At 45.4% G+C, this 24,165-nt stretch overlaps 2 protein-coding genes across 2 annotated transcripts in view; one reads left to right on the top strand and one right to left on the bottom strand.

Annotated features, from left to right (window-relative positions):
- Positions 1-24,160, top strand: part of LOC121274332 (zinc finger protein 91-like) — a 38,453-nt gene extending 14,293 nt beyond the window's left edge. The window contains exons 5-6 of the mRNA XM_041181573.1: positions 7,109-7,817; positions 22,202-24,160. Coding sequence (XP_041037507.1) covers positions 7,109-7,817; positions 22,202-22,946 — 1,454 coding nt within the window. The 3' untranslated portion in view covers positions 22,947-24,160. The remainder of the gene's footprint in view (positions 1-7,108; positions 7,818-22,201) is intronic.
- Positions 1-24,165, bottom strand: part of LOC121274370 (zinc finger protein 420-like) — a 97,243-nt gene that overhangs the window by 56,758 nt on the left and 16,320 nt on the right. Inside the window, exon 2 of the mRNA XM_041181650.1 lies at positions 18,304-18,412. The gene's annotated coding sequence lies outside the window, so the exon portion shown is untranslated. The remainder of the gene's footprint in view (positions 1-18,303; positions 18,413-24,165) is intronic.

Genomic DNA, 24,165 nt, shown 5'->3' with positions numbered 1-24,165 from the left:
CTTCTCCAGCGTAATTTTCGAACGGTCCAATGTCCACTTTTGCTGCTCTCTTACCCTTTATATATCTAAAAAAAAACTCTTGCAATCTTCTTTTATATTACTGGCTAGTTTACCCTCATATTTAATCTTCTCCTTCCTTATTTCTTTTTTAGTTGTCCTCTGTTGGTCTTTGTGGGCTTCCCAATCCCCTGACTTTCACTGCTCTTCACTGCATTGTATGCTTTCTCTTTAGCTTTTATGCTGTCCCTTGTCAGCCACGGTTGCCTCGTCCTCCCTTTAGTATGCTTCTTCTTCCTAGGGATGAATTTTTGCTGTGTCTCCCAGAAACTCCTGCCTCTGCTGTTCTACTGCCTTTACTGCTAGACTCGTCTCCCAGTCAATTCTGGCCAGCTCCTCACTCATGCCTCTGTAGTTATCTTTATTCAACTGTAATACCATTACATCTGATTCCAGCTTTTTCCTCTCAAATTGCAGGGTAAATTCTATCATATTATGGTCACTTCCTCCTAAGGGTTCCTTCACCTTAAGCTCCCTTATCAAATCTGCCTCATTACACATCATTAAATCTAGAATTGCCTGTTCCCTAGTGGCTCCACCACAAGCTGCTCCAAAAAGCCATCTCGTAGACATTCCACAAATTCCTTTTCTTGGGATCCACTATCAACCTGATTTTCCCAGTCTACCTGCATATTGAAATCCCCCATGATCACTGTAACCTTGCCTTTCTTACACGCCTTTTCTATCTCCTGGTGTGTCTTGTGCCCCACATCCTGACTACTGTTCGGAGGCCTGTACATAACTCCCATTATAGTTTTTTCACCTTTGCAGTTCCTCAACTCTACCCACACAGATTCTACATCATCTGTCCCTACGCCATTTCTTGTTATTGATTTCATTTCTTACTAACAAAGCAACCCCACCCCTTCTGCCAACCTGCCTATCTTTTCGATAGGATGTATATCCTTGGATATTTAGCTCCCAATCCTGATCCCCTTGCAGCCATGTCTCCGCGATGCCCACCACATCATACCTGCCAATTTCAATCTGCGTCACAAGCTCATTTACCTTATTTTGTATACTACGTGCATTCAGATACAACACCTTCAGTCCTGTATTTCCCATCCTCCTTCTCATAGACATCCCTTTATCTGATGTGCTTGAAGTTAGATTCCTAGCCCTTTCCAAACACTCTGTCCTATTTTGTGTTCTGGAGACTTTATTGGCTCTCCTTTCTTTTCAGTTTTTTCATAATTTTCCATGAAGTTGAAACCCACCCCCCCCACTTTCTAGTTTGAAGTCCTGTTGACCATCGTATTTACCCTTTTCGTGAGAACATTGGTCCCAGATCGGTTCATGTGGAGACCGTCCCAATGGTACAGATCCCTCCTGTTCCAATACTGATACCAGTGCCCCATGAAATGGAACCCCTCTTTCCCGCACCACTCCTTTAGCCACGTGTTTACTTCCCTTATTCTCGCATCCCTAGGCCAATTTGCATCTGGCTCGGGTAGTAATCCGGAGATTATAACCCTTGAGGACCTGTTCTTTAATTTAGTTCCTAGTTCCTGATAATTCCCAAACAGGTCCTCCTTCCTAGTCTTACCTATGGTATTTGTCCCGACGTGGACCACAACAACTGGATCCTCCCCCTCCCTCTCCAAAATCCTTTCAAGCCGGTCAGAGATATCCCTCACCTGGTACTGGGCAGGCAATGTACCATGCAGGACTCTCGATCCTGCTTACAAAGGATGCTATCAATTCCCCTAATTATAAGACCAAGGAACGTGTTTTCCCAAAGGTTACTGGAAATAGCAACATGAGTTTTTATATTGTGAGGAAGATACAGTTTCAAAGACATATGAAACAATAGAATTTACATATTAAAAATAGTGAAACATACATAAAGGAGAATATTGGGTTATGTGAAACTAGAAGACCATAAAAGATCTAACAGAAGTGTGTGAAAAGTCTTAATGAAGCATTTGTGCATAAATCTGCTATCTAAGGAAGCTGAAGCTGGAGAAAAGTCATTTGGAATTCCACTGTCCAGCATATTGTGTTAACTTGTTTAGTTTGTTATAAATCTAAAATCTATTGTGGACAGTTGCCTTAAACAGATTGTAACTGGGGGTCAGGTTAATTAGGAATTTTCTGAGTTACCGTGGTAGTAATTGTAGTCTTATGTGTGTGCTTGAAATCTTATATTTTGTTCAAAATATCTTTTGTTTTAAATCTCCAAAGGTTTTGCTGGACTCATTACTTCTGAATTCAATGCACACATCTCGTAATAAATACAAATTCAAAATCCATTGTGAACGTGTGACCAAGTTTCCCTCCTGGATTTGATCCATCTTACACACATCATCTGCCACGTCATAACAAGCAGAGTGCAGATTTCTGTCTCCAGCACTTCAGTTTTTCCTTTGTTTCTCAGTGACTAGAACTGGATGAAAGTCTTGGGTCTGGTTGGATTGTGACATCTTCTGATCCATAAAAGCTGTTTTGACTCTGAAGCCCAATATTCCCCTGACTTTGTTGAATGCCATTCCAATATCCCAGGGCATGTGTTGCGGGATACCTAGCAGGTATCTTAGCATTTTTTTCATCTTCATAAAGTACAACACTATTCCTGATGTTCACGTGCTGCCTAACGTTCCTTGCCATAAATTTCATTTGCAGATCCATAAGCAATGGAATTGTTGCCATTTGAACAAAACTATTTTCACTACTAAGGCTCGACTGGTTATGACATCATCAGCATTCGGACTAAGAGTTGCTTGTTTCTAAATTATCCACATCAGTAGCAACAGGAAAAAATAATTGACCTGAGCACATTATCTAGGCTGGCACTCCTATGTGACATTGAGGGACTCTTGGACTGTAAGAGACAGTATCCTTCAGATGGAACTTGCGGAGGCTCTGGCTACAATCTTCCTTAAATGGTTGTGGTGTGAAAGTACTGACAAATTACAAATGTTCCACCCCAGTTCAGTAACACAGCAATTGCAGGCCAATCAGCTTAACATCATTAGCCTAGGTCATTAGCAGGAAGAGCAAATGCTCCAATGCTGACACGACGCTACAACCTATACTACAAGCCTCCCTCCGGTCCAAAACAAATTCATTAACCACTACTCTGTTTCCTGTCACTCAGCCAATTTTGGTATCCTTGTTGCTACCATCACTTTTATTCCATGTGCTAAAAGCTTTGCTCAAATATCCATAATGTTGTACATTATCAAATGCCATTCAGAAGTCCAAATTCATAAGATTTGGAAAAACATTTGTGCTAGAGCTATGGAGCAAGACCGAGAACGTGGGATTGAATTGGATTTCTCTTTTACTGCTGGCATTGACGTGATGGATTGAATGGCCTCTTTCTGGACTGTAAACATTTCTATGTTTCATTGTTTCAATGTTTCAAAATTAGTATCACCATTTTTGTGTGTGACTTGTGTGTGTCGGCTCAATGAAATGTTTGTAAAGGGAAACGCCGGAGAAGCATCGAGAGTTTTCAACGTGGGACTGAAATGAAATTGGTCAACAGGGAAGAAACACTTTCCAATCAGAGCAGAAATTGATGACAGCAATCACATTAACAGGACTTCACTTCAGGTTGGCGCCACCATGTTGAAAAACAGTCATTCTCTGATTCCTGATTCTTAATGTTGTAATTGATGGCACTCCCTCACCACTCTCCATTTAGACACACTACCTCACCACTCTCCATTTGCACACACTCCCTCACCACTCTCCATTTGCACACACTCCCTCACCACTCTCCATTTGCACACACTCCCTCACCACTCTCCATTTACAGACGCTCCCTGACAAGTCGGCATTTCACCTCCATTTACACACGATCCCTGAATTACTGAGTCTCCAGCACTCCCCGTCGACCCTGCAGTTTGGCTTAGGGCGCACAACCGCTTAGTGGCGATTTGAGCCGGAGAAGATCGTGAGAAACTGGCATATTAAAGGCTCCTTCACTTGCTTCACTGTGACCTGCTGAATCTCCGCCCCCCACCCCCGCGGCTCAGTGAGCCTCTCCCGCGCATGCTCAGACCGCGCTGCGCAATGAGCCTCTTCAGCGTATGCTCATTACAAGGAATGTGCTAATGGGACATTAAGGTGAGCAAGCAGGACAAGTGAGCTTATACCGCGCATGCTCAGCCCACAATGCCCTGCGGGTCTCTCCCGCGCATGCTCACCGCACTGCTCGTCAATGTCCTCATTAAGAAGGAATACAGAGGCTGCTAAATGCTGGAAATCTGTAAGATCAGGAAATACTCAGCAGATCAACGGCAGCTGTGGACCAGGAAACAGAGTTAACTATTCAACCACAACAAACAGCTGGTAGGAAATAGTAAACTATTAAGTGTGTTCAAAGTAAGAAAGTCTAAATGTAGGTTATTCTGTGTGTGTGAATGCACAGAGTGTGGTTAATAATATTGGTGAGTTACAGCTGCAGATTGACATGTGTAAAACAAAGGTTGTGGCTATAACAGGGAGCTGGCTCTGGGTATTAAATCTTACTCAATAGAAGGTGCTCAGCAAAGACTGGAAAGGAAGAGAAAAGAGAGGCTGGCAGTCCTGTTTAAGTAGAGAAGATATCCCAGAGCAGGTCAAGGGTGGTATGTCTCTCATGCTCTCTCTGCTCCCATGCTCACATGTCCGTTCTTGGCCTGCTGCAACGTTCCAGTGAAGCTGAACGCAAACTGGAAGAACAGCACCTTATCTTCCGACTGCGCACTTTACAGCCTTCTGGACTTAATATTGAGTTCAACAATTTCAGATCATGAACCCTCTCCTCCATCCCCACCCCCTTTCCGATCCCCCCTTTTCTGTAATTTTTAAAAAAATATCTTTTCCCACCTATTTTCAAATTTATTTTGATCTTTTTTTATCTGCACCTATTAGCCCATTTTGATCCCTTCCCCCCCACCCCACCCGGGCCATCTGCCACTAGCTTGTCCTGCTTGCTACCCTTAATGTCCCCATTAGCACATTCCTTAGATAATATCACCACCCTCAACACCCCTTTGTCCTTTTGTCTATGACATCTCTTTTTTGCCTCCACCTATCACTGGCCCCCTATCCAGCTCTACCAGCTCATATTTCACCTCAATTTTCCATTTCCTTAGTTCTGATGAAGAGTCATACAGACTCGAAACGTCAACTGTATTCCTCTCCGCAGATGCTGTCAGACCTGCTGAGTTTTTGCAGGTATTTTTGTTTTTGTTTCAGATTTCCAGCATCGGCAGTATTTTGCTTTTATATAAGGACAGAATCTATTTGGCTAGAGTAAGGAACAAAAAAGTGGGAATTACATTGTTCAATGTTTAAAGGCCATGAACTACTCGGAAAGATGTAGAGGAAATTTGGGAGGTGGGTGAATTATACAGTAGTTATAATAGGGGTCTTTAATTATCCGAATATAGGATTGGGATAGTGGTAGTGTAACGGGCAGAGAGAGGCAAGAGTTCCTGGAGTGTATTCAGGAGAATTTTCTGTCACAGAATTGATGTGGTAATAAACCACAACAAAATTAATGCAGCTTTACTAATACTAATAAAACTTACCATTATTAATAAACCTGAGCAATATTATTAAACCCAATGAATACTTACTACACCTTACTAGTGGTAATGCTTGGCCTAAATAGCCAAGTGGTTATGGTACTGGGTTTGTAACCCCAAAATCAAGAGTTCAAATCTCACAATGGCAAACTATGAAACAATGTAACTTTATCTGAAACAGATGGAAACGGGTTTGTACTCGAAAGAGTTACTAGTGGTAATAAACCCCACTGAATAATAAGAGATAAGACTCCTCAGCTGCACACATTTTACTTGTTACTAATACTCAGTTGTTTAGACTCAGTCCCTAAACAGCAATACTCATCATCCAATCATCTAATGGCCTTCCTGGTGTTCTCCAACATCTGCCTTGGGTTCCCGCACCCTCTCCGTGTGTTCCTCATAGGTTGCTGTCTCTCCCAGGTAACATTCTACATCAATATGTTTCCACTCCAATGTGAAAGGAGGGAATGTTGGACCTGGTTCTTGGGAATGAAGTGGGCCAAGTGGATCAAGTGTTAGAGGGAGAGCATTCAGAAGACAGTGATCATTGTATCATGCAGTTTAGGTTGGCTATCGAAAAGGACAAAGAACAATCCAGAGTACGAATAATTAACTGGGGGGAAAAGGTTGGCAGGAAAAACATTAACTCTACAGTGAGCTGACATTAAAAGGCAGCAGGCACATGGGAACACCACCACCTGGAAGTTCCCCTCTAGGCCACTCACCATCCTGACTTGGAAATATATCACCATTCCTTCACTGTTGCTGGGTCAAGATCCTGGAACTCCCTCCCTAACAGCACTGTGGGTGTACCTACACCACATGGACCGCAGCGGGTCAAGATGGTGGCTCACCTCCACCTTCTTAAAGTGGACCTGTGACTTGAAGTTCTGCAGGGGGCGAAATATGGCACCAAGGTTGTGAGCAGTCTTACCCAGTCTCGCACAGTTGCCCAGGAGAGGGATGAGGTTGGTAATCGGAAATAGAAATGGTAATTGGGATGGAAGACACTGGCTTCAGTCATACCAACATTTAATTGGAGCAAATTTCTGTTCATCCAGTGCTGCATGCCAGACAAGTCGGTAAATGACTTGGAGAGAAACTTGGAGGTGATGGCGTTTGCATACACATGCAGCGTTTGTCCCTCTGGGTGATGAGGATCGAGGGATCATCGGGTCCTGTTATGGTTGCGTTCTCCTTATATAAAATCTCTCCTTCACCCACTGCTGCTCTCTCCTCTCCCTCTCTCTCCTCCGTAGAGGACAGAATCTTGTGTAGGCACAGACCAGGTGGCAGGTTCCCTTCCCTAAAGAACATTAGTAAACCAGTTGGGTTTTTATGATGATCCACCAGATTCCATGATCACTTGTTCGTCATGTCAGCCCTGGAAGTGATCAGATTCATTCAGCTCAATTTCCTTAATGTTTAAATGGATTCTCTCTCACTCTGGCTTTTTCTGTTTTAAATCAATTTCACAGGGCATTGGGATTTGCATTCAGGAAACTCAGGACATTACATCACATTTTGAAGGAGTCGGCTAATTTATTGTAACCTGATTATCATTGGTGTGAACATGGAAGGAAAAAGCACCGTTCACAGTGGGGAGAAAATGTACACGCGTTCTGTGTGTGGACGAGGCTTCAGCCAATCGTCTGCCCTGTTGAGAGAGAAGCACAGTGACTCCAGGGAGAAACCGTGCAAGTGTGGGCACTGCGGGAAGGTATTCAGTTACCCATCTGTGCTGGATATACATCAACGCATTCACACTGGCGAGAGGCCATACAGCTGCCCAGTGTGTCGGAAGGAATTCGCTCATTCATCGACCTTGAGAATACACCAGCGGAGTCACACCGGGGAGCGACCATTCAAGTGCTCTGTGTGTGGAAAGGGTTTCACTGTGTCATCCGACGTGCTGAAACACCAGCGAGTTCACACTGGGGAGAGGCCATTCACCTGCTCCGAATGTGGGAAAGGATTCACTCAGTTAGGCAACCTGCAGACACATCAGCGCATTCACACGGGAGAGAAGCCATTTATATGCTCCACATGTGGGAAGGCATTCACTGTGCATTCCCACCTGCAGGAACACCAGCGAGTTCACACAGGGGAGAGGCCGTTCGTCTGCTATGAGTGTGGGAAGGGATTCATTAACTCATCCCACCTGCTGAGCCACCAGCGAGGTCACACTGGGGAGAAACCATACATTTGCTCCGAGTGTGGGAAGGGATTCACTCAGTCGCGCTACCTTCTCAGTCACCAGCGAGTTCACAACTAACCACATGAACTGAACTCCCGAGGTGAAGTGAGAGTGACAGCCCTTGACATCAAGGTAGCGTTTGACAGAGTGTGGCATCAAGGAGCCCTAGCAAAACTGGAGTAAATGGGAATCATGGGGAAAACTCCGCTGGTTGGAGTCATACCGAGCACAAACAAAGATGGTTGTGGTTGTTGGAAGTCAGTCATCTCAGCTCCAGGACATCACTCCAGGAGTTCCTCAAGGTAGTGTCCTCAGCCCAACCATCTTCAGCTACTTTATCAATGATCTTCCTTCCATCATGAGGTCAGAAGTGGGGATGTTCGCTGATGATTACACAATGCTCAGCATCTTTCGCAACTCCTCAGATACCGAAGCAGTCCACGTCCAAATGCAGCAAGACCTGGACAATATCCAGGCCTGGGCTGACAATTGGCAAGTAACATTCGCACCACGCAAGTGCTAGGCAATGACCATCTCCAACAAGGAAGAATCAAACTATCGTCCCTTGATGTTCAATGGTGTTACCATCACTGAATCCCCCACCATCAACATCCTGGGTTTAACATTGACCAGAACCTGAACTGGACTAGCCATATAAATACTGTGGCAACAAGAGCAGGTCAGAGGCTGGGAATCGTGTGACGAGTAACTCACCTCATGATTCCCCAAAGCCCGTCCACCATCTGCAAAGCACAAGTCAGGGGTGTGATGGAATACTCTCCAATTGCCTGGATGAGTGCAGCTCTTACAACACTCATCTACAAGATGTACTGCAGGAATTCACCAAGGTTCCTTCGATAGCACCTTCCAAAGCCATGACTATGACCATCTAGAAGGACAAGGGCAGCAGATAGATGGGAACGCCGCCACCTGAAGTTCCCCTCCAAGTCACTCACCACCCTGACTTGGAAATATATTATCGTTCCTTCACTGTTGCTGGGTCAAAATCATTGAACTCCCTTCCTAACAGCACTGTGGTTGTAACTACACCGCATGGACTGCAGCGGTTCAAGAAGGTAGCTCACCACCACCTTCTCAAGGGCAACTAGGGATGGGCAATAAATGCTGGCCCAGCCATGGAAGCACACATCCCATGAATGCATTTTTTAAAAAGTGATTGGATTTTGCTATTAACCACATCCAGGACTGAACCATGCTCACTGGGGGTCAGTTTCTACTGATATTAATAAACACCAGCTCCCCATCCAGTTAAAGATGTGAATACTCTGGATAAAAGTCAAATCTATCTCGAACGCAAGTTGTGTTGTGTTTGGTTTGTCACCTCCTAAATCCCAGCCAATCTTTCCCAGAAATTCATCTTTGATTCTTCCAATCAGATTTCCACCCCTGCCACAGTACCAAAGCTTGTCTTCTCAAAGTCACAATGGCAGCCTGTATCACTGACCGTGGTAAACGCCTGCCTCGTCCTTCTCGACCTGTCTGCAGCCTTTGACACGGTTGACCACACCATCCTCCAACACCTCTCACCTTGTTCCAATCTTACTCACCTAATCACAGCCAGAGAACTACGTGCAATAGCTTCTCTTCCCTTTCTCTGATTCTCGTCCCCCAAGATAGATCCTTGACACCCACCTCTTTCTCATCTACACACTGCCACTCGGTCCCACCTTTAGTTTCCATATGTACACTGATGCAACCCAGCTCTACCTCACCACCACCTCTCCTGACTCCTCCACTGTTGGACTGCTTCCCTGACACCCAATAACAGAAAAATATAAATTTCCTCCAATCAAATATTGAAGACACCAAAGTCATTATCCTTGGTGACTACTACAAATTCCATCTCTCTACCAGGGAGCTGCTGGTGACTGAATCACTCTGCTCCCAATATTTCTGCCGTGCCTTCAACTACGTAGGCCTGAGGATCTGGAATTCCCTCTCTAAACCTCTCAGTCTCTCTCCCTCTTTCCTGATTGAGGCTGCTCATTAGAACTTACCTCTTCCACAAGATTTTGGCCACTGGCCCTACTATCGCCTTATGTGCCTTACTATCAAATTTTGCTTTATAACGTTACTGTGGAGCACCTTGGGACATTTTGTTGCGTGAAAAGTGTTATGAAGAAGCTCGACCACCATCGAGGACAAAGCAGCCTGCATTATTGACACCCCATCCACAAATCTTCACTCCCTCCACCACCAACACAGTGTGTAACATCCGCAAGTTTCACTGCAGGAACTCACCAAGCCTTCTTAGATAGCACCTTCCGAGCCTAAGACCTCTAACCTGTAGAAGGACAAGGGCAGCAGACATAGGAACACCAATGCCTGAAGTTTCCCTCCAAGTCACTCACCATCTTTACTTGGAAATATATCGCTGGTCCTTCACTCTCTCTGGGTCAAAACCCTGGAACTCCCTCCCTAACAGCACTGTGGGTGTACCGACACCACACGGACTGCAGCGATTCAAGAAGGCAGCTCGCCACCACCTTCTTAGAGGGCAATTAAGGATGGGCTAAGGCTGGCCTAAGCAGCGATGCCCACATCCCATCAATGAATAAACATAACTATAAGTTATTATTGTTTCACGTCAGCTAGTTTTTGCACAGTAAGATTTCGCAAACAGTAATCAGTCAAGTGATTAATCCAGAATTCTTTTTGGTGGTGCTAGTTCAAGACCAGAATCAGTCCCACTGCACCAGGAAAACTCCGCTGTGGCCAGGATGTGTTGTTGTTGAGACCGCCTGAGCCGAGAATGGAGCTAACTGACTGCTCGAGGCTTCAGTATACCTTCTCAAACTACTGCCAGGATCTTTCTTCTTAATTTGTTGACTCCCAGTTGAAGTTGTTTCTGCAGCAAAATTTGGAATATTTATGTGGAGAATAAAAGGTTAATATGTTAACTTAGTTTTACTTATGAAAGCAGTTTCTCTTGCTTTATTTTGCCACTGCAACCGTTGGTCTATACTGCTGGTCTGTTTTTACTATACGTGTTTTGTTCAAGATGAAATTACTGTTGTTGATAAGCAGAAGCTGTTTTCTGTTTTTTCACATTTGTACTTTTCGGCTAGCTTGCTTGTCCATGAGAGTGTGATAGGATGTGCTTACCAGGGAAAGATGACGGCCATAAGCAGACAAAATAAGACTGGGCATGCAGCCAGCTGAATCTGTACTGTGTATAAATAAATGTTACTGTAACTGCTTGTTTGTAATAAAGATCTTCTGACTTTAACCATCTCTGGATTCTGAGCAGCTTTTGTCCCACAACAAATATTAATCTGAATTTCATTTTTTTTGGAACAAAGTTTGAAAGTTTAAATGGGCCGTGAAAGGGAAAGAAAATTCTCGTGTTCATTTCACACCCTTGGAACATCGCAAAGTGATTCACAATTAGTGATGCATTTTAGATGGAACAATGTCAAGAGACAGTTTAAACTAAATGCTACTATTTTAACCAGAGTGTAGCAAAAGTAAGACGTGGGAGTGTATGGACATGAATCTTTGACAGTTGCAGGCCAAGTTGATTAAACTAATTGAAAACAACATTTATCAGATACTATTAATAGAGACATGAAGTACGAGAGCAAGAACATTCTACTGAATCTGTATCAATCCCTGACTGATCCTCAGCTGAAGCACTGTGTTGAATTCTGAGCACTATACTTCAGGAACAATGTCAAGGATGTGGAAAAGGTGCATGGAAAACTTACCAGAACAGTATCAGGGATGAGGGGTTTCAGTTATGCATAGACTGGAGAAGCTAGAATTGTTCTCCTCAGAACAGAAAACATACCAAGAAACAAAATAGGAGCAGAAGTAGGCCACTCGGCCCATCGAGCCTGGAGATTATAGCAGTGTTTCAAGACCAAATTAAAAACACAACCACTGACGTGTCAGGAATCGACTGTATTGAAGTGAAGACATGAGTGACATCCCCAAAGTTCAAGAGAGTCGGGGGGCAGAGGTGAGTGTGGTGGCCATTACCAAGGAGAAGGTGCTAGGAAAACGGAAAGGTCTAAAGGTGGATAAATCAACTGGACCAGTGTTCTGAAAGAGATAGAGTGGAGGCGTTAGTGGTGATCTTTCAGGAATCACTGGAGTCAGGGAGAGCCCCAGAGGACTGGAAAATCGCTAATGTAACCCCCCCTGTTTAAAAAGGGAGTGAGGCAAAAGACGGGAAATTACAGGCCGATTAGCCTGACCTCGGTCATTGGTAAGATTTTAGAGTCCATTATTAAGGATGAGATTTCAGAATACTTGGAAGTGCATGGTAAAATCGGGCAAAGTCAGCATGGTTTCATCAAGGGGAGGTCATGCCTGACAAATCTGTTAGAATTATTTGAGGTAACGAGTAGGTTAGACAAAGGAGAGCCAATGGATGTTATCTACTTGGACTTCCAGAAGGCCTTTGACAAGGTGCTGCATAGGAGGCTGCTCAGTAAGATAAGAGCCCATTGCGTTAGAGGCAAGGTACTAGCATGGATAGAAGATTGGCTGTCTGGCAGGAGGCAGAGAGTGGGGATAAGGGGGTCCTTCTCAGGATGGCAGCGGGTGACTAGTGGAGTTCTGCAGGGGTCAGTGTTGGGACCACAACTTTTCTCTTTAAAGATGAATGATCTAGATGAAGGAACTGAGGGCATCATGCCCTCTGTTTGCAGATACAAAGATAGGTGGAGGGACAGGTAGTATTAAGGAGGCGGGGAGGCTGCAGAAGGATTTGGACAGGTTAGGAGAATGGGCAAAGAAGTGGCAGATGAAATACGTGGGGAAGTATGAGGTCATGCACTTTGGTAGGAAGAATAGAGGCATAGACTATTTTCTAAATGGGGAGAGAATTCAGAAATCTGGAGTGCAAAGAGACTTGGGAGTCCTAGTGTAGGATTCTCTTAAGGTTAACTTGCAGGTTGAGTCGGTAGTTAGGAAGGCAAATGCAATGTTGGCATTTATTTCGAAAGGACTAGAATATAAAAGCAGGGATGTGCTGCTGAGGCTTTATAAGGCTCTGGCCAGACCACATTTAAAATATTGTGAGCAATTTTGGGCCCCATATCTCAGGAAGGATGTGCTGGCCCTGGAGAGGGTCCAGAGGAGGTTCATGAGAATGATCCCAGGAATGAAAGGCTTAACGTATGAGGAACGTTTGAGGACTCTGGGTCTATACTTGATGGAGTTTAGAAGGATGAGGGGGGATCTGATTGAAACTTACAGAATACTGAAAGGCCTGGATAGAGTGGACGTGGGGAAGATGTTTCCATTAGTAGGAGAGACCAGGACCCGAGGGCACAGCCTCAGAGTAAAGGGAACAGAGATAAGGAGAAACTTCTTTAGCCAGAGAGTGGTGAATCTATGGAATTCATTGCCACAGAAGGCTGTGGAGGCCAGGTCATTGAGTGTATTTAAGACCGAGATAGATAGGTTCTTGATTGGTGAGGGGATCAAAGGTTACGGGGAGAAGGCGGGAGAATGAGGTTGAGAAACTTATCAGCCATGATTGAATGGCGGAGCAGTCTCGATGGGCCGAATGGCCTAATTTCTGCTCCTGTGTCTTATGTATTAACGTGGGGATTGTTAACATTTCTGTGAAAGAGCATGGGATAGTTTTACTGCATTAGAGGCATTATATAAATTCCAACCGTTGTTGACTGTTGCCACAGATTCATTTGCCTGTCTGAGCAGGAAACTCATGGCTATAGGCACAACAGGGAGACAGAGTGTTCACCAGCTGAGTGTGGATTCATTGTGTCATCCCATTTACTGGCACAGCCGGACAGTCACACCACAGGGAGGTCATTCAGATACTTGAAATGGATGAAGCCCGATCTATTTAATTTTTTCAACTGTTAACACACCATCTTTAAGAGTTGATAGGATACAATCAGAGCAGAAATTGATGACAGCAATCACATTAACTGGACTTCACTCCAGGTTGGTGCCACCGTGTTGAAAAACATTCAGTCGTTTTTCCAGCTCCCGACTCTTAATGTCACAATGGATGGATAAGGAGTAAAAATGGCTTCCTGTTCACTGTAAGGCAGTGCTTCCCAAACCCTTTTTCTGCTGTGACCTCATTTCACTGTTTCATACTTGTTGCAACCCTAGAGTGAAAGGGTTGGTGGGGGAATGAATTTTTTGAGTGAGCTGGGGTCCAAACAGCAGGGATACAGGCACAAAAAACAACTAAGACACCTATCATTTTTCCGATTCCGTTGGTGTCAACGATTGGGCCCCAGAGCTCACTGGCTTAAGCTATGCCCACAGGAAAGGAAATCACATGCATTTAAAGAGGCCTGGGAGCACATCCCAACACTGCCAAATCTGAGGCTCCGCTCTACATCCGCCATTGGTGCGTCAGAGCTCACAACCCTGATTGCGCAGGGGGGAGGTCATGGCCCTCAGTTTGAGAACCCCTGCTCTTGCTCTAAGGGCAAGAAACAACTTGTAGCTACTCCATAATGTTACAGACTGGCCCACTGAACCTCTTCATTTTATCTCACCACAGTTCTTTCTGTCACTGCTGGAATGAACATATACTTTTTATTTCTGTTGGACTGTTGTAAAGAACATATCTTTTTATCCCTACAACCATACCCCCACTCCACCTCTCTCTCTCTCTCTCTCCGCCCCCCACACACACACCTTAAACCAGCTTATATTTCAACTCTTTCTTGGACTCGAACTCAAGTTCTGTCGAAGGGTCATGAGGACTCGAAACGTCAATTCTTTTCTTCTCCGCCGATGCTGCCAGACCTGCTGAGTTTTTCCAGGTAATTCTGTTTTTGTTTTTGTTTTGGATTTCCAGCATCTGCAGTTTTTTTGTTTTTATCTTTTTATTTTCTGATGGTCTGTTGGATTAAGAGTACAATGGCTGCAGTTTGAAAGACATGTCCACTGGAACAGGATAAGAGATGTGTTCAATGTTGCAGTCCTGGAACAGACTGTGCCATGAAAAACAGGATGGTGCTGAAAAGGAGTCCTGGACCAAGGGAGCTGCCTGGCAACAACATTTTAATTGGCTCCTGACCAGGTGACCAGGTTTTGTGAGAGGACAGTGCAGCAGAATAGCTCCTAACCTGAAAGTAACAAGACCTAAAACCTCTTTCTCCTGTGTGTGGAACATTCCAGTAATTCCACAATAATAGCTAGCCAGCTTTTTCCTCTTATATCACTATAACCTGCTCTCTCTCTGAAAACAAAAATAAAAATAGCTGGAAAAACTCAGCAGGTCTGACAGCATCTGCGGAGAGGAATACTGTTAATATTTCGAGTCAGTATGACTCTTCATCAAAACTGAGGAAAAATAGAAATACGGTGAAATATAAGCTGGTTGAGGGGAGTGGGACAGGTAGAGCTGGATAGAGGGCCAGTGATAGGTGGAGGCAAAGAAGAGATTGCCAAAGATGTCGTAGACAAAAGGGCAAAGGGGTGTTGACAGTGGTGATATTAGCTAAGAAATGTGCTAATGGTGACATTAAGGGTACAAAGAAGGACGAGCAAGTGACAGATAGCCCTAGTGGGGGTGGGGTGGGGGGAAGGGATCGAAATAAGCTAAAAGGTGGAGATGAAACAATGGATGGGAATACATTTAAAAATAATGGAAATAGGTGGGAAAAAAATATATTTAAAAAATACAATAATAATTAGAAAAAGAGGGATCGGAAAGGTGGGGGGGGAGATGGAGGAGAGAGTTCATGATCTGAAGTTGTTGAACTCAATATTAAGTCTGGTAGGCTGTAAAGTGCCTAGTCGGAAGATGGGGTGCTGTTCCTGCAGTTTGCGTTGAGCTTCACTGGAACATTGCAGCAGGCCAAGGACGGACATGTGGGCATGAGAGCAGAGTGGTGTGTTGAAATGGCACGCGACAGGGAGGTCTGGGTCATACTTGCAGACAGACCGAAGGTGTCCCACAAAGCGGTCACCCAGACTGCGTTTGGTCTCTCCAACGTAGAGGACACCGCATTGGGAGCAGCGAATGCAGTAGACTGAATTAAGGGAAGTGCAAGTGAAAGGCTGCTTCACTTGAAAGGAGTGTTTGGGCCCTTGGATGGTGAGAAGGGGGGAAGTAAAGGGGCAGGTGCTGCACCTTCTGCGGTTACCGTGGGAGGGGGTTGAGGTGTAGGGGGTGATGGAGAAGTGGACCAGGGTGTCCCGGAGGGAATGATCCCTGCAGAATGCCGCCGGGGAGGTGAAGGGAAGATGTGTTTGGTGGTGGCATCATGCTGGAGTTGGTGAAAATGGCAGAGGATGATCCTTTGAATGCGGAGGCTCGTAGAGTGATAAGTGAGGATAAGGGGGACCCTATCATGGTTCTGAAAACATCTGTCAAGAGGCAAAGGGGAAAATAACTGTTAGAGATATTGAAAGGCAAGTGTTCAACCAATGAACTAAATACTGAAAGTGCTGGAACACCACCTTGTGTCATCAGCAAGAACTGAAAGGAATTTGGAAGGCTTGATCAAAATCAACCCATTGAATCCTGTACTCCAGAACTGGTGCTATGGTCTTTTATCCCACCCTTAAAATCCATGTTTTGTGTCTTATGTGTCTTGTATGTGTGTGTATAGGGATTTAAGAAGGGGGCAGTTAAAGTTATAGTGCTAGAAGTTAGCAGTTCATATTTCTTTCTTTTGCCACTGGTTAGCAACAGTTTGTTCAATAAACAGCTATTTATTTATTAATTTTACAAACTTGGTGCTCGTATTCTGTTAAACTAAAACAGTTAGGTAGAATTGGGGCAATCTGGTGGTTTGGTCAAAGTTTGCAAGGAACAGTGGGGCTTGATATTAGAGCGCACTATCCCCAATGAGTCATGACACTGATCCTTCCAACATACAGACATTTGGAAGCAATGGTGACTTGATGCTCAGATTAGCTCGGTCTCCATGGTATAAGATAGATCTAGAAGCAATGGAGAAGTTGCAAGAAAGATTCACTGGAATGACACAGATGCTCCCTCACTAGTTCATGTTTCACTCGTGCTTACACATACTCCCTCACCAGTCTCCCTCACTGTTCCTTTTGCTCCTCCATTTCCAGCTCCTCCCTCACTAGTCCCCATTTAAGCACACTCCCTCACTGGTCCCCATTGAAAGATGCTCCCTCACCAGCCTCCATTTAAAGATGCTCTCCCACCAGTTACATTGCTCCTCCATTTACAGACGCTCCCTCAAGCAGACCCCATTTCATCTCCATTTACAGACACTCCCTCAAGCAGACCCCATTTCACCTCTATTTACAGACGCTCCCTGAATTGCTGAGTTTCTGACATTCCCTGCCTGCCCTGGAATTTGGCGCCGGGCTGCTTGGTGGCGACTTGAGCCGGGGCAGATCCTGAGTCTCCGGCGGATGGATGGCTATTTATTGCTTTTTTTTAACCCGACTTAAACGTGTGCTCAGAGTTTGTGTAGTCCGGCTTCCTCCGGTTTTATTAACCCGCTTCACTCTTACCTGCTTCGAACTCAATGGCCTCTCCCGCGCATGCTCAGCCCACACTGCCCAGTGAACCACTCCTGCGCATGCTCAGCCCATGCTGCGCCCACAATGCCCTGCGGGTCTCTCCCGCGCATGCTCACCTGAATGGTCCTCAAGAAGGAAGTACAGAGGCTGCTAAATGCTGGAAATCTGTCAGATCAGGAAATACTCAGCAGATCAAACAGCAGCTGTGGACCAGGAAACAGAGTTAACTATTCAACCACAACGAACAACTGGTAGGAAATAGTAAACTATTAAGTGTGTTCAAAGTAAGAAAGTCTAAATGAAGGTTATTCTGTGTGTGTGTGAATGCACAGAGTGTGGTTAATAATATTGGTCAGTTACAGCTGCAGATTGACATGTGTAAATATGATGTTGTGGCTATAACAGGGAGCTGGCTCTGAGTATTAAATCTTACTCAGTACAAGGTGTTCAGGAAAGGAAGAGAAAAGGGAAGCTGGCAGTCCTGTTTAAGGAGAGAAGATATCCCAGAGGAGGTCAAGGAAGTAATCTATTTAGCTAGAGTAAGGAACAAAAAAGGGAAAATCACATTGCGCAATGTAGTCTATAGGCCATCAACTAGTGGGAAAAATGTAGAGGAAATTTGCGGGGAAATTAGAGAGGTGGATGAAATATAGACTAGTTATGGGGGGCTTTAATTATCGGAATATAGACTGGGATAGTAGTAGTGTTAGTAGTAGAGGTAAGCGTTCCTGAAGTGTATTCAGAAGAACTTTCTATCACAGAATTATTATGGTAATAAATCTTACCACAATTAATACAACTTTACTAATATCATTAAAACTTAGCAATATTGATAAACCCAACAAATACATACTACAGCTTACAAGTGGTAATAAACCTTTTTTAAGAATAAAAGATGACTCCCCAGCTGCTCCTTTTTTTACTTATTACTTAAAGTTAAAATTTTAAACATTTTTTTCAATTCCCAGGTGTTTAGACTCAGTCCTTCAACTCCAATATTCACTATCCAATCATCTTATGACTTTCCTGTGATGTCACAATTGTTTTTCAAACCTGGTGTTCTCCAGCACCTGCTTCAAGTGGACTTGTGGCCTGAAGCTCAGTTGGGGATGAAATATGACACCAAAGTTGTGACCAGTCTTGTCCAGTCTCGCACAGTTGCCTAGGAGAGAGATGAGATTAGTGGCTAGGGAATAGAGTTTGTAGTGGGGATGGGAGACACTGGCTTCAATCATACTAACATTTAATTGGATCCAATTTCTGTTCACAGAATCACAGTGCAGAAGAGGCCCTTTGGCCCATTGAGTCTGGTACGACACGTCAGAAACACCTGACCTACCTATCTAATCCCATTTACCAACACTTGGCCCATAGCTTTGAATGTTATGAGGTGCCAAGTGCTCATCCAGGTACTTTTTAAAGGATGTGAGGCAATCCGCCTCCACCACCCTCCCAGGCAGTGAATTCCAGACCATCACCTCTGGGTAAAAAAAGTTTTTCCTCACATCCCCCCTAAACCTGCTGCCCCTCACCTTGAACTTATGTCCCCTCGTGACTGACCCTTCAACTATGGGGAACAGCTGCTCCCTATCCACCCTGTCCATGTCCCTCATAATCTTGTACACCTCGATCAGGTCGCCTCTCAGTCTTCTCTGCTCCAGCGAAAACAACCCAAGTCTATCCAACCTCTCTTCATAATTTAAATGTTTCATCCCAGTCAACATCCTGGTGAATCTCCTCTGCACCCCCTCCAGTGCAATCACACCCTTCCTATAATATGGCGACCAGAACTGTACACAGTACTCCAGCTGTGGCCTCACCAAGGTTCTATACAACTCCAGTTGTTCATCCAGTGCAATATGCCTGACAAGTTGGTGAGTGACTTAGAGAGAAACTTGAAGGTGATGGTGTTTGCATGTACTTACTGCCCTTGTCCTTCTGGATGGTGAGGGTCAAGGGTCCATCAGGTCATTTTCTGGCTGAGTTTTCCCTATATAAAATCTCTCCTTCACCCACTGCTGCTCCCTCTCCTCTCTCTCCTTCGTAGAGGCCAGAATCTTGTGTAGGTACAGACCAGTTGACAGGTTCCCTTCCCTGAAGAACATTAGTGAAGCAGTCAGGTTTTTAGGACAATCCACCAGCTTTCAGGATCAATCGTTCATGGTGTCAGCCCCACAAGTGATCAGATTCATTCAGCTCAATTTCATTAATAATTTTGCTCCTTAATAGGCGGGAGAGGCGATGGTGTAGTGGTATTGTCGCTGGACTAGTAATCCAGAGACCCAGGGTAATTCTCTGGCGACCGGGGTTCGAATCCCGCCATGGCAGATGGTGGAATTTGAATTCAATAATAAAATCTGGAATTAAGTGTCTGATATGACCATGAAACCATTGTTGATTGTTGTAAAAACTAATCACTCATGCCCTTTAGGGAAGGAAATCTGTCGCCTACATGTGACTCCAGACCAACAGAAATCTAGTTGCCTCTTACATGCCCTCTGAAATGGCTGCAAGCCATTCAGTTGTAACAGACTGCTATACAGTCCGGAGGGAGTTGCCCTGGGAGTCCTCAACATCGACTCATGAAGTCGCATGGCATCAGGTCAAACATGGGCAAGGAAACCTCCTGCTGATTACCAACTAGCGCCCTCCTTCAGCTGATGAATCAGTGCTTCCTCCATGTTGAACATCACTTGGAGGAAGCACTGAGGGTGGCGAGGGTGGGGGACTTCAATGTCCAATGAGCAGCACCTGGCATATCTAAAAATGAGGTGTCAGCCTGGTGGAGAAGCTATAACACCAGACTCCTTGCCAAACAGCATAAGCAGCAAGCAATAGACAGAGCTAAGTGCTCCCACAACCAATGGGCCAGATCTAAGCTCTGCAGTCCTGCCATATCCAGTCGTGAATGGTGGTGGGCAATTAAACAACTCACTGGAGGAGGAGGCTCCACAAATATTCCCATCCTCAATGATGGAGGAGCCCAGCACAGCAGTGTGAAAGATAAGGCATTGGCAACAATCTTCAGCCGGAAGTGCCAAGTGGATGACCCATCTCGGCCTCCTCCAGAGGTCCCCAGCATCACAGACGCCAGTCTTCAGCCAATTCAATTTGCTCCACGTTATATCAAGAAACGGCTGAAGGCCCTGGATACTGCAAAGGCTATGGGCCCTGACAATATTCCAGCAATAGTACTGAAGACTTGTACTCCAGAACGTGCCGCACCCCTCGCCAAGCTGTTCCAGTACAGCTATAACACTAGCATCTACCCGGCTATTGGAAAATTGTCCAACTATGTCCTGTACACAAAAAGCAGGACAAATCCAACCCAGCCAATTACCGCCCCATCAGTCTACTCTTGATCATCAGTAAAGTAATGGAAGGGGTCATTAACAGTGCTATCAAGGTGCACTTGCTTAGCAATAACCTGCTCACTGATGCCCAGTTTGGGTTCCGCCAGGGCCACTCAGCTCTTGACCTCATTACAGCCTTAGTTCAAACATGGACAAAAGGGCTGAACTCCCGAGGTGAGAGTGACTGCCCTTGACATCAAGGCAGCATATGACCAAGAGTGGCATCAAGGAGCCCCAGCAAAACTGGAGTCAATGAGAATCGGGGGAAAACTCTCCGCTGGTTGGAGTCATACTCAGCACAAAGGAAGATGGTTGTGGTTGTTGGAGGTCAGTCATCTCAGCTCCAGGATATCACTGCACGAGTTCTTCAGGGTAGTGTCTTAGGCCCAACCATCTTCAGCTGCTTTATCAATGACCTTCCTTCCATCATAAGGTCAGAAGTGGGAATGTTCGCTGATGATTGCACAATGATCAGCACCATTCGTGACTCCTCAGATACTGAAGCAGTCCATGTCCAAATGCAGCAAGACCTGGACAATATCCATGCTTGGGCTAACAAGTGGCAAGTAACATTTGTGTCACACAAGTGCCAGGCAATGTCCATCTCCAACAAGAGAGAATCTAACCATCGCCCCTTGATGTTCAATGGCATTACCATTATTGAATCCACCACTATCAATATCCTGGGGGGTTACCACTGACCGGAAACTGAACTGGACCAGCCATATAAATACTGTGGCTACAAGAGCAGGTCAGAGGCTAGGAATCGTGCGACGAGTAACTCACCACCTGACTCCTCAAAGCCTGTCCACCATCTACAAGGCACAAGTCAGGAGTGTGATGGAATACTCCCCACTAGCCTGGATCAGTGCAGCTCCTACAGCGCTGAAGAAGCTGGACACCTTCTAAGACAAAGCAGCCCCGCTTGATTGGTACCACATCCACAAACATTGACCCTCTCCACCACCGACGCACAGTAGCAGCAGTGTCTACCATCTACAAGATGCACTGCAGGAATTCACCAAGACTCCTCGGACAGCACCTTCCAAACCCATAAGACATAGGAGCAGAAATTAGGCCATTCGGCCCATCGAGTCTGCTCTGCCATTCAGTCATGGCTGATAAGTTTCTCAACCCCATTCTCCCACCTTTACCCCGTAACCTTTGAGCCCCTTACCAATCAAGAACCTATCTATCTCAGCCATGGCCACTACCACCTAGAAGGACAAGGGCAGCAGATAAATGGGAACACCACCACCTGGAAATTCCCCTCCAAGTCACTCACCATCCTGACTTGGAAATATATCGGTCGTTCCTTCACTGTCGCTGGGTCAAAATCCTGGAACTCCCTTCCTAACAGCACAGTGGGTGTACCTGCACCACATGGGCTGCAGCGGCTCAAGAAGGCAGCTCACCACCACCTTCTCAAGGGCAACTAGGGATGGGCAATAAATGCTGGCCCAGTCAGCGAAGCTCACATCCGGTAAACAAATTTAAAAGAAAGATTCTCTCACACTCCATTTTTATGTTTTGAATCAATTTCACAGGGTACTAGGATTTGCATTCAGGAAACACAGACATTACATCACGATCTGAAGGAGTCGGCTAATTTATTGTAACCTGATTATCGTTGGTGTGAACATGGAAGGAAAAAGCATCATTCACAGTGGGGAGAAACTGTCTACGCATTCTGTGCGTGGACGAGCCTTCAGCCAATCGGCTGTCCTGTTGAGAGAGAAACACAGTGACTCCAGGGAGAAACCGTGGAAGTGTGGTCACTGCGGGAAGGTATTCAGTTACCCATCTGTGCTGGAAATTCATCAACGCATTCACACTGGCGAGAGGCCGTACACCTGCCCCGTGTGTCGGAAGGAATTCAATCATTCATCCACCTTGAGGATACACCAGCGGAGTCACACTGGGGAGAGACCATTCAAGTGCTCTGTATGTGGAAAGGGATTCACTGTGTCATCCGACGTGCTGAAACACCAGCGAGTTCACACTGGGGAGAGGCCGTTCACCTGCTCCGAATGTGGGAAGGGATTCACTCAGTTAGGCAACCTGCAGACACATAAGCGAATTCACACGGGAGAGAAGCCATTTACATGCTCCACGTGTGGGAAGGCATTCACTGTGCATTCCCACCTGCAGGAGCACCGACGAGTTCACACTGGGGAGAGGCCGTTCGTCTGCTGTGAGTGTGGGAAGGGATTCATTAACTCATCCCACCTGCTGAGCCACCAACGAGGTCACACTGGGGAGAGACCATTCACTTGCTCCGAGTGTGGGAAGGGATTCACTCAGTCATGCCACCTGGTCAGTCACCAGCGAGTTCACAACTAACCACAGTGATTGGATTTTGCTGTTAATCACACCCAGGACTGAACCATGCTCATTGGGGTCAGTTTCTGCTTATGTTAATAAACTCTAGCCCCCGTCCAGTTATAGATGTTAACACTCTGGATAAAAGTCAAATCTATCTTGAACACAAGATGTATTGTGTTTGGTTTGTCACCTCCCAAATCCCAGCCAATCTTTCCCAGAAATCCATCTTTGATTCTTCCAATCAGATTTCCACCCCTGCCACAGTACCAAAGCTTGTCTTCTCAAAGTCACAATGGCAGCCTGTATCACTGACCGTGGTAAACTCCTGCCTCGTCCTTCTCGACCTGTCTGCAGCCTTTGACACAGTCGACCACACCATCCTCCTCCAACACTTCTCACCTGGTTCCATTCTTACTTACCTAATCGCAGCCAGAGAACCACATGCAATTGCTTCTCTTCCCTTTCTCAGGCCCTTACCTCTCATTGTCATCTCCCAAGATTGATTCTTGACACCCTCCTCTTTCTGATCTACACACTGCCGCTAAGTCCCATCTTATGAAAACACAACGTTAGTTTCCACATGTACACTAACACAACCCAGCTCTCCTTCACCACAACCCCTCCTAACTCCTGCGCTGTTGGACTGCTTACCCAACACCCAAAAGCAGAAGAATATCAATTTCCTCCAATTAAATATTAAAGAGACCAAAGTCATTGTCCTTGGTGACAGCTACAAATTCTGTTTCCTAATGACTGACTCCATCTCTCTACCAGGGAGCTGCTTGAGACTGAATCACTCTGCTCCCAATCTTGCTGTCATAGTTAACCCCAGGAAAAGCTTCTGACCACATTGTGGGTTTACTTGCATCACATGGGCTGCAGTGGTTCAAGAGGGTCCTCACCACCGCCTTCTCAAGGGGCAATTAGGGATGGACAACAATGCCCAGGTCCCATGAAAGAATAAAGAATTAGCTCTTGGACAAGCAATGCCTCAGTTTTAAAATTCTCATCCCTTTTTATTTTCCAATCCCTCCAGGGCCCTCCCTATATCTGTAATCTCCTGCAGTTCAACAACCTTCTGGGATCGCTGCACTCATCCAACTCTGGCCTTTTGAACATCCCTGATTTTAATCATTCCAGCATTGGCAGCCCTGCCTTCAACTGCCTAGGCCTGAAGCTCTGGAATTCCATCCCTAAACCTCTCTGTCTCTCTACCTCGCTTTCCTGATTCAAGATG

This window comes from Carcharodon carcharias (genome assembly GCF_017639515.1).
Source record: "Carcharodon carcharias isolate sCarCar2 chromosome 36 unlocalized genomic scaffold, sCarCar2.pri SUPER_36_unloc_1, whole genome shotgun sequence".
Classification (NCBI taxonomy): domain Eukaryota; kingdom Metazoa; phylum Chordata; class Chondrichthyes; order Lamniformes; family Lamnidae; genus Carcharodon; species Carcharodon carcharias.
The sequence above is the reverse complement of the archived record's forward strand: the minus strand, read 5'-3'. Positions and strand labels throughout refer to the sequence as shown.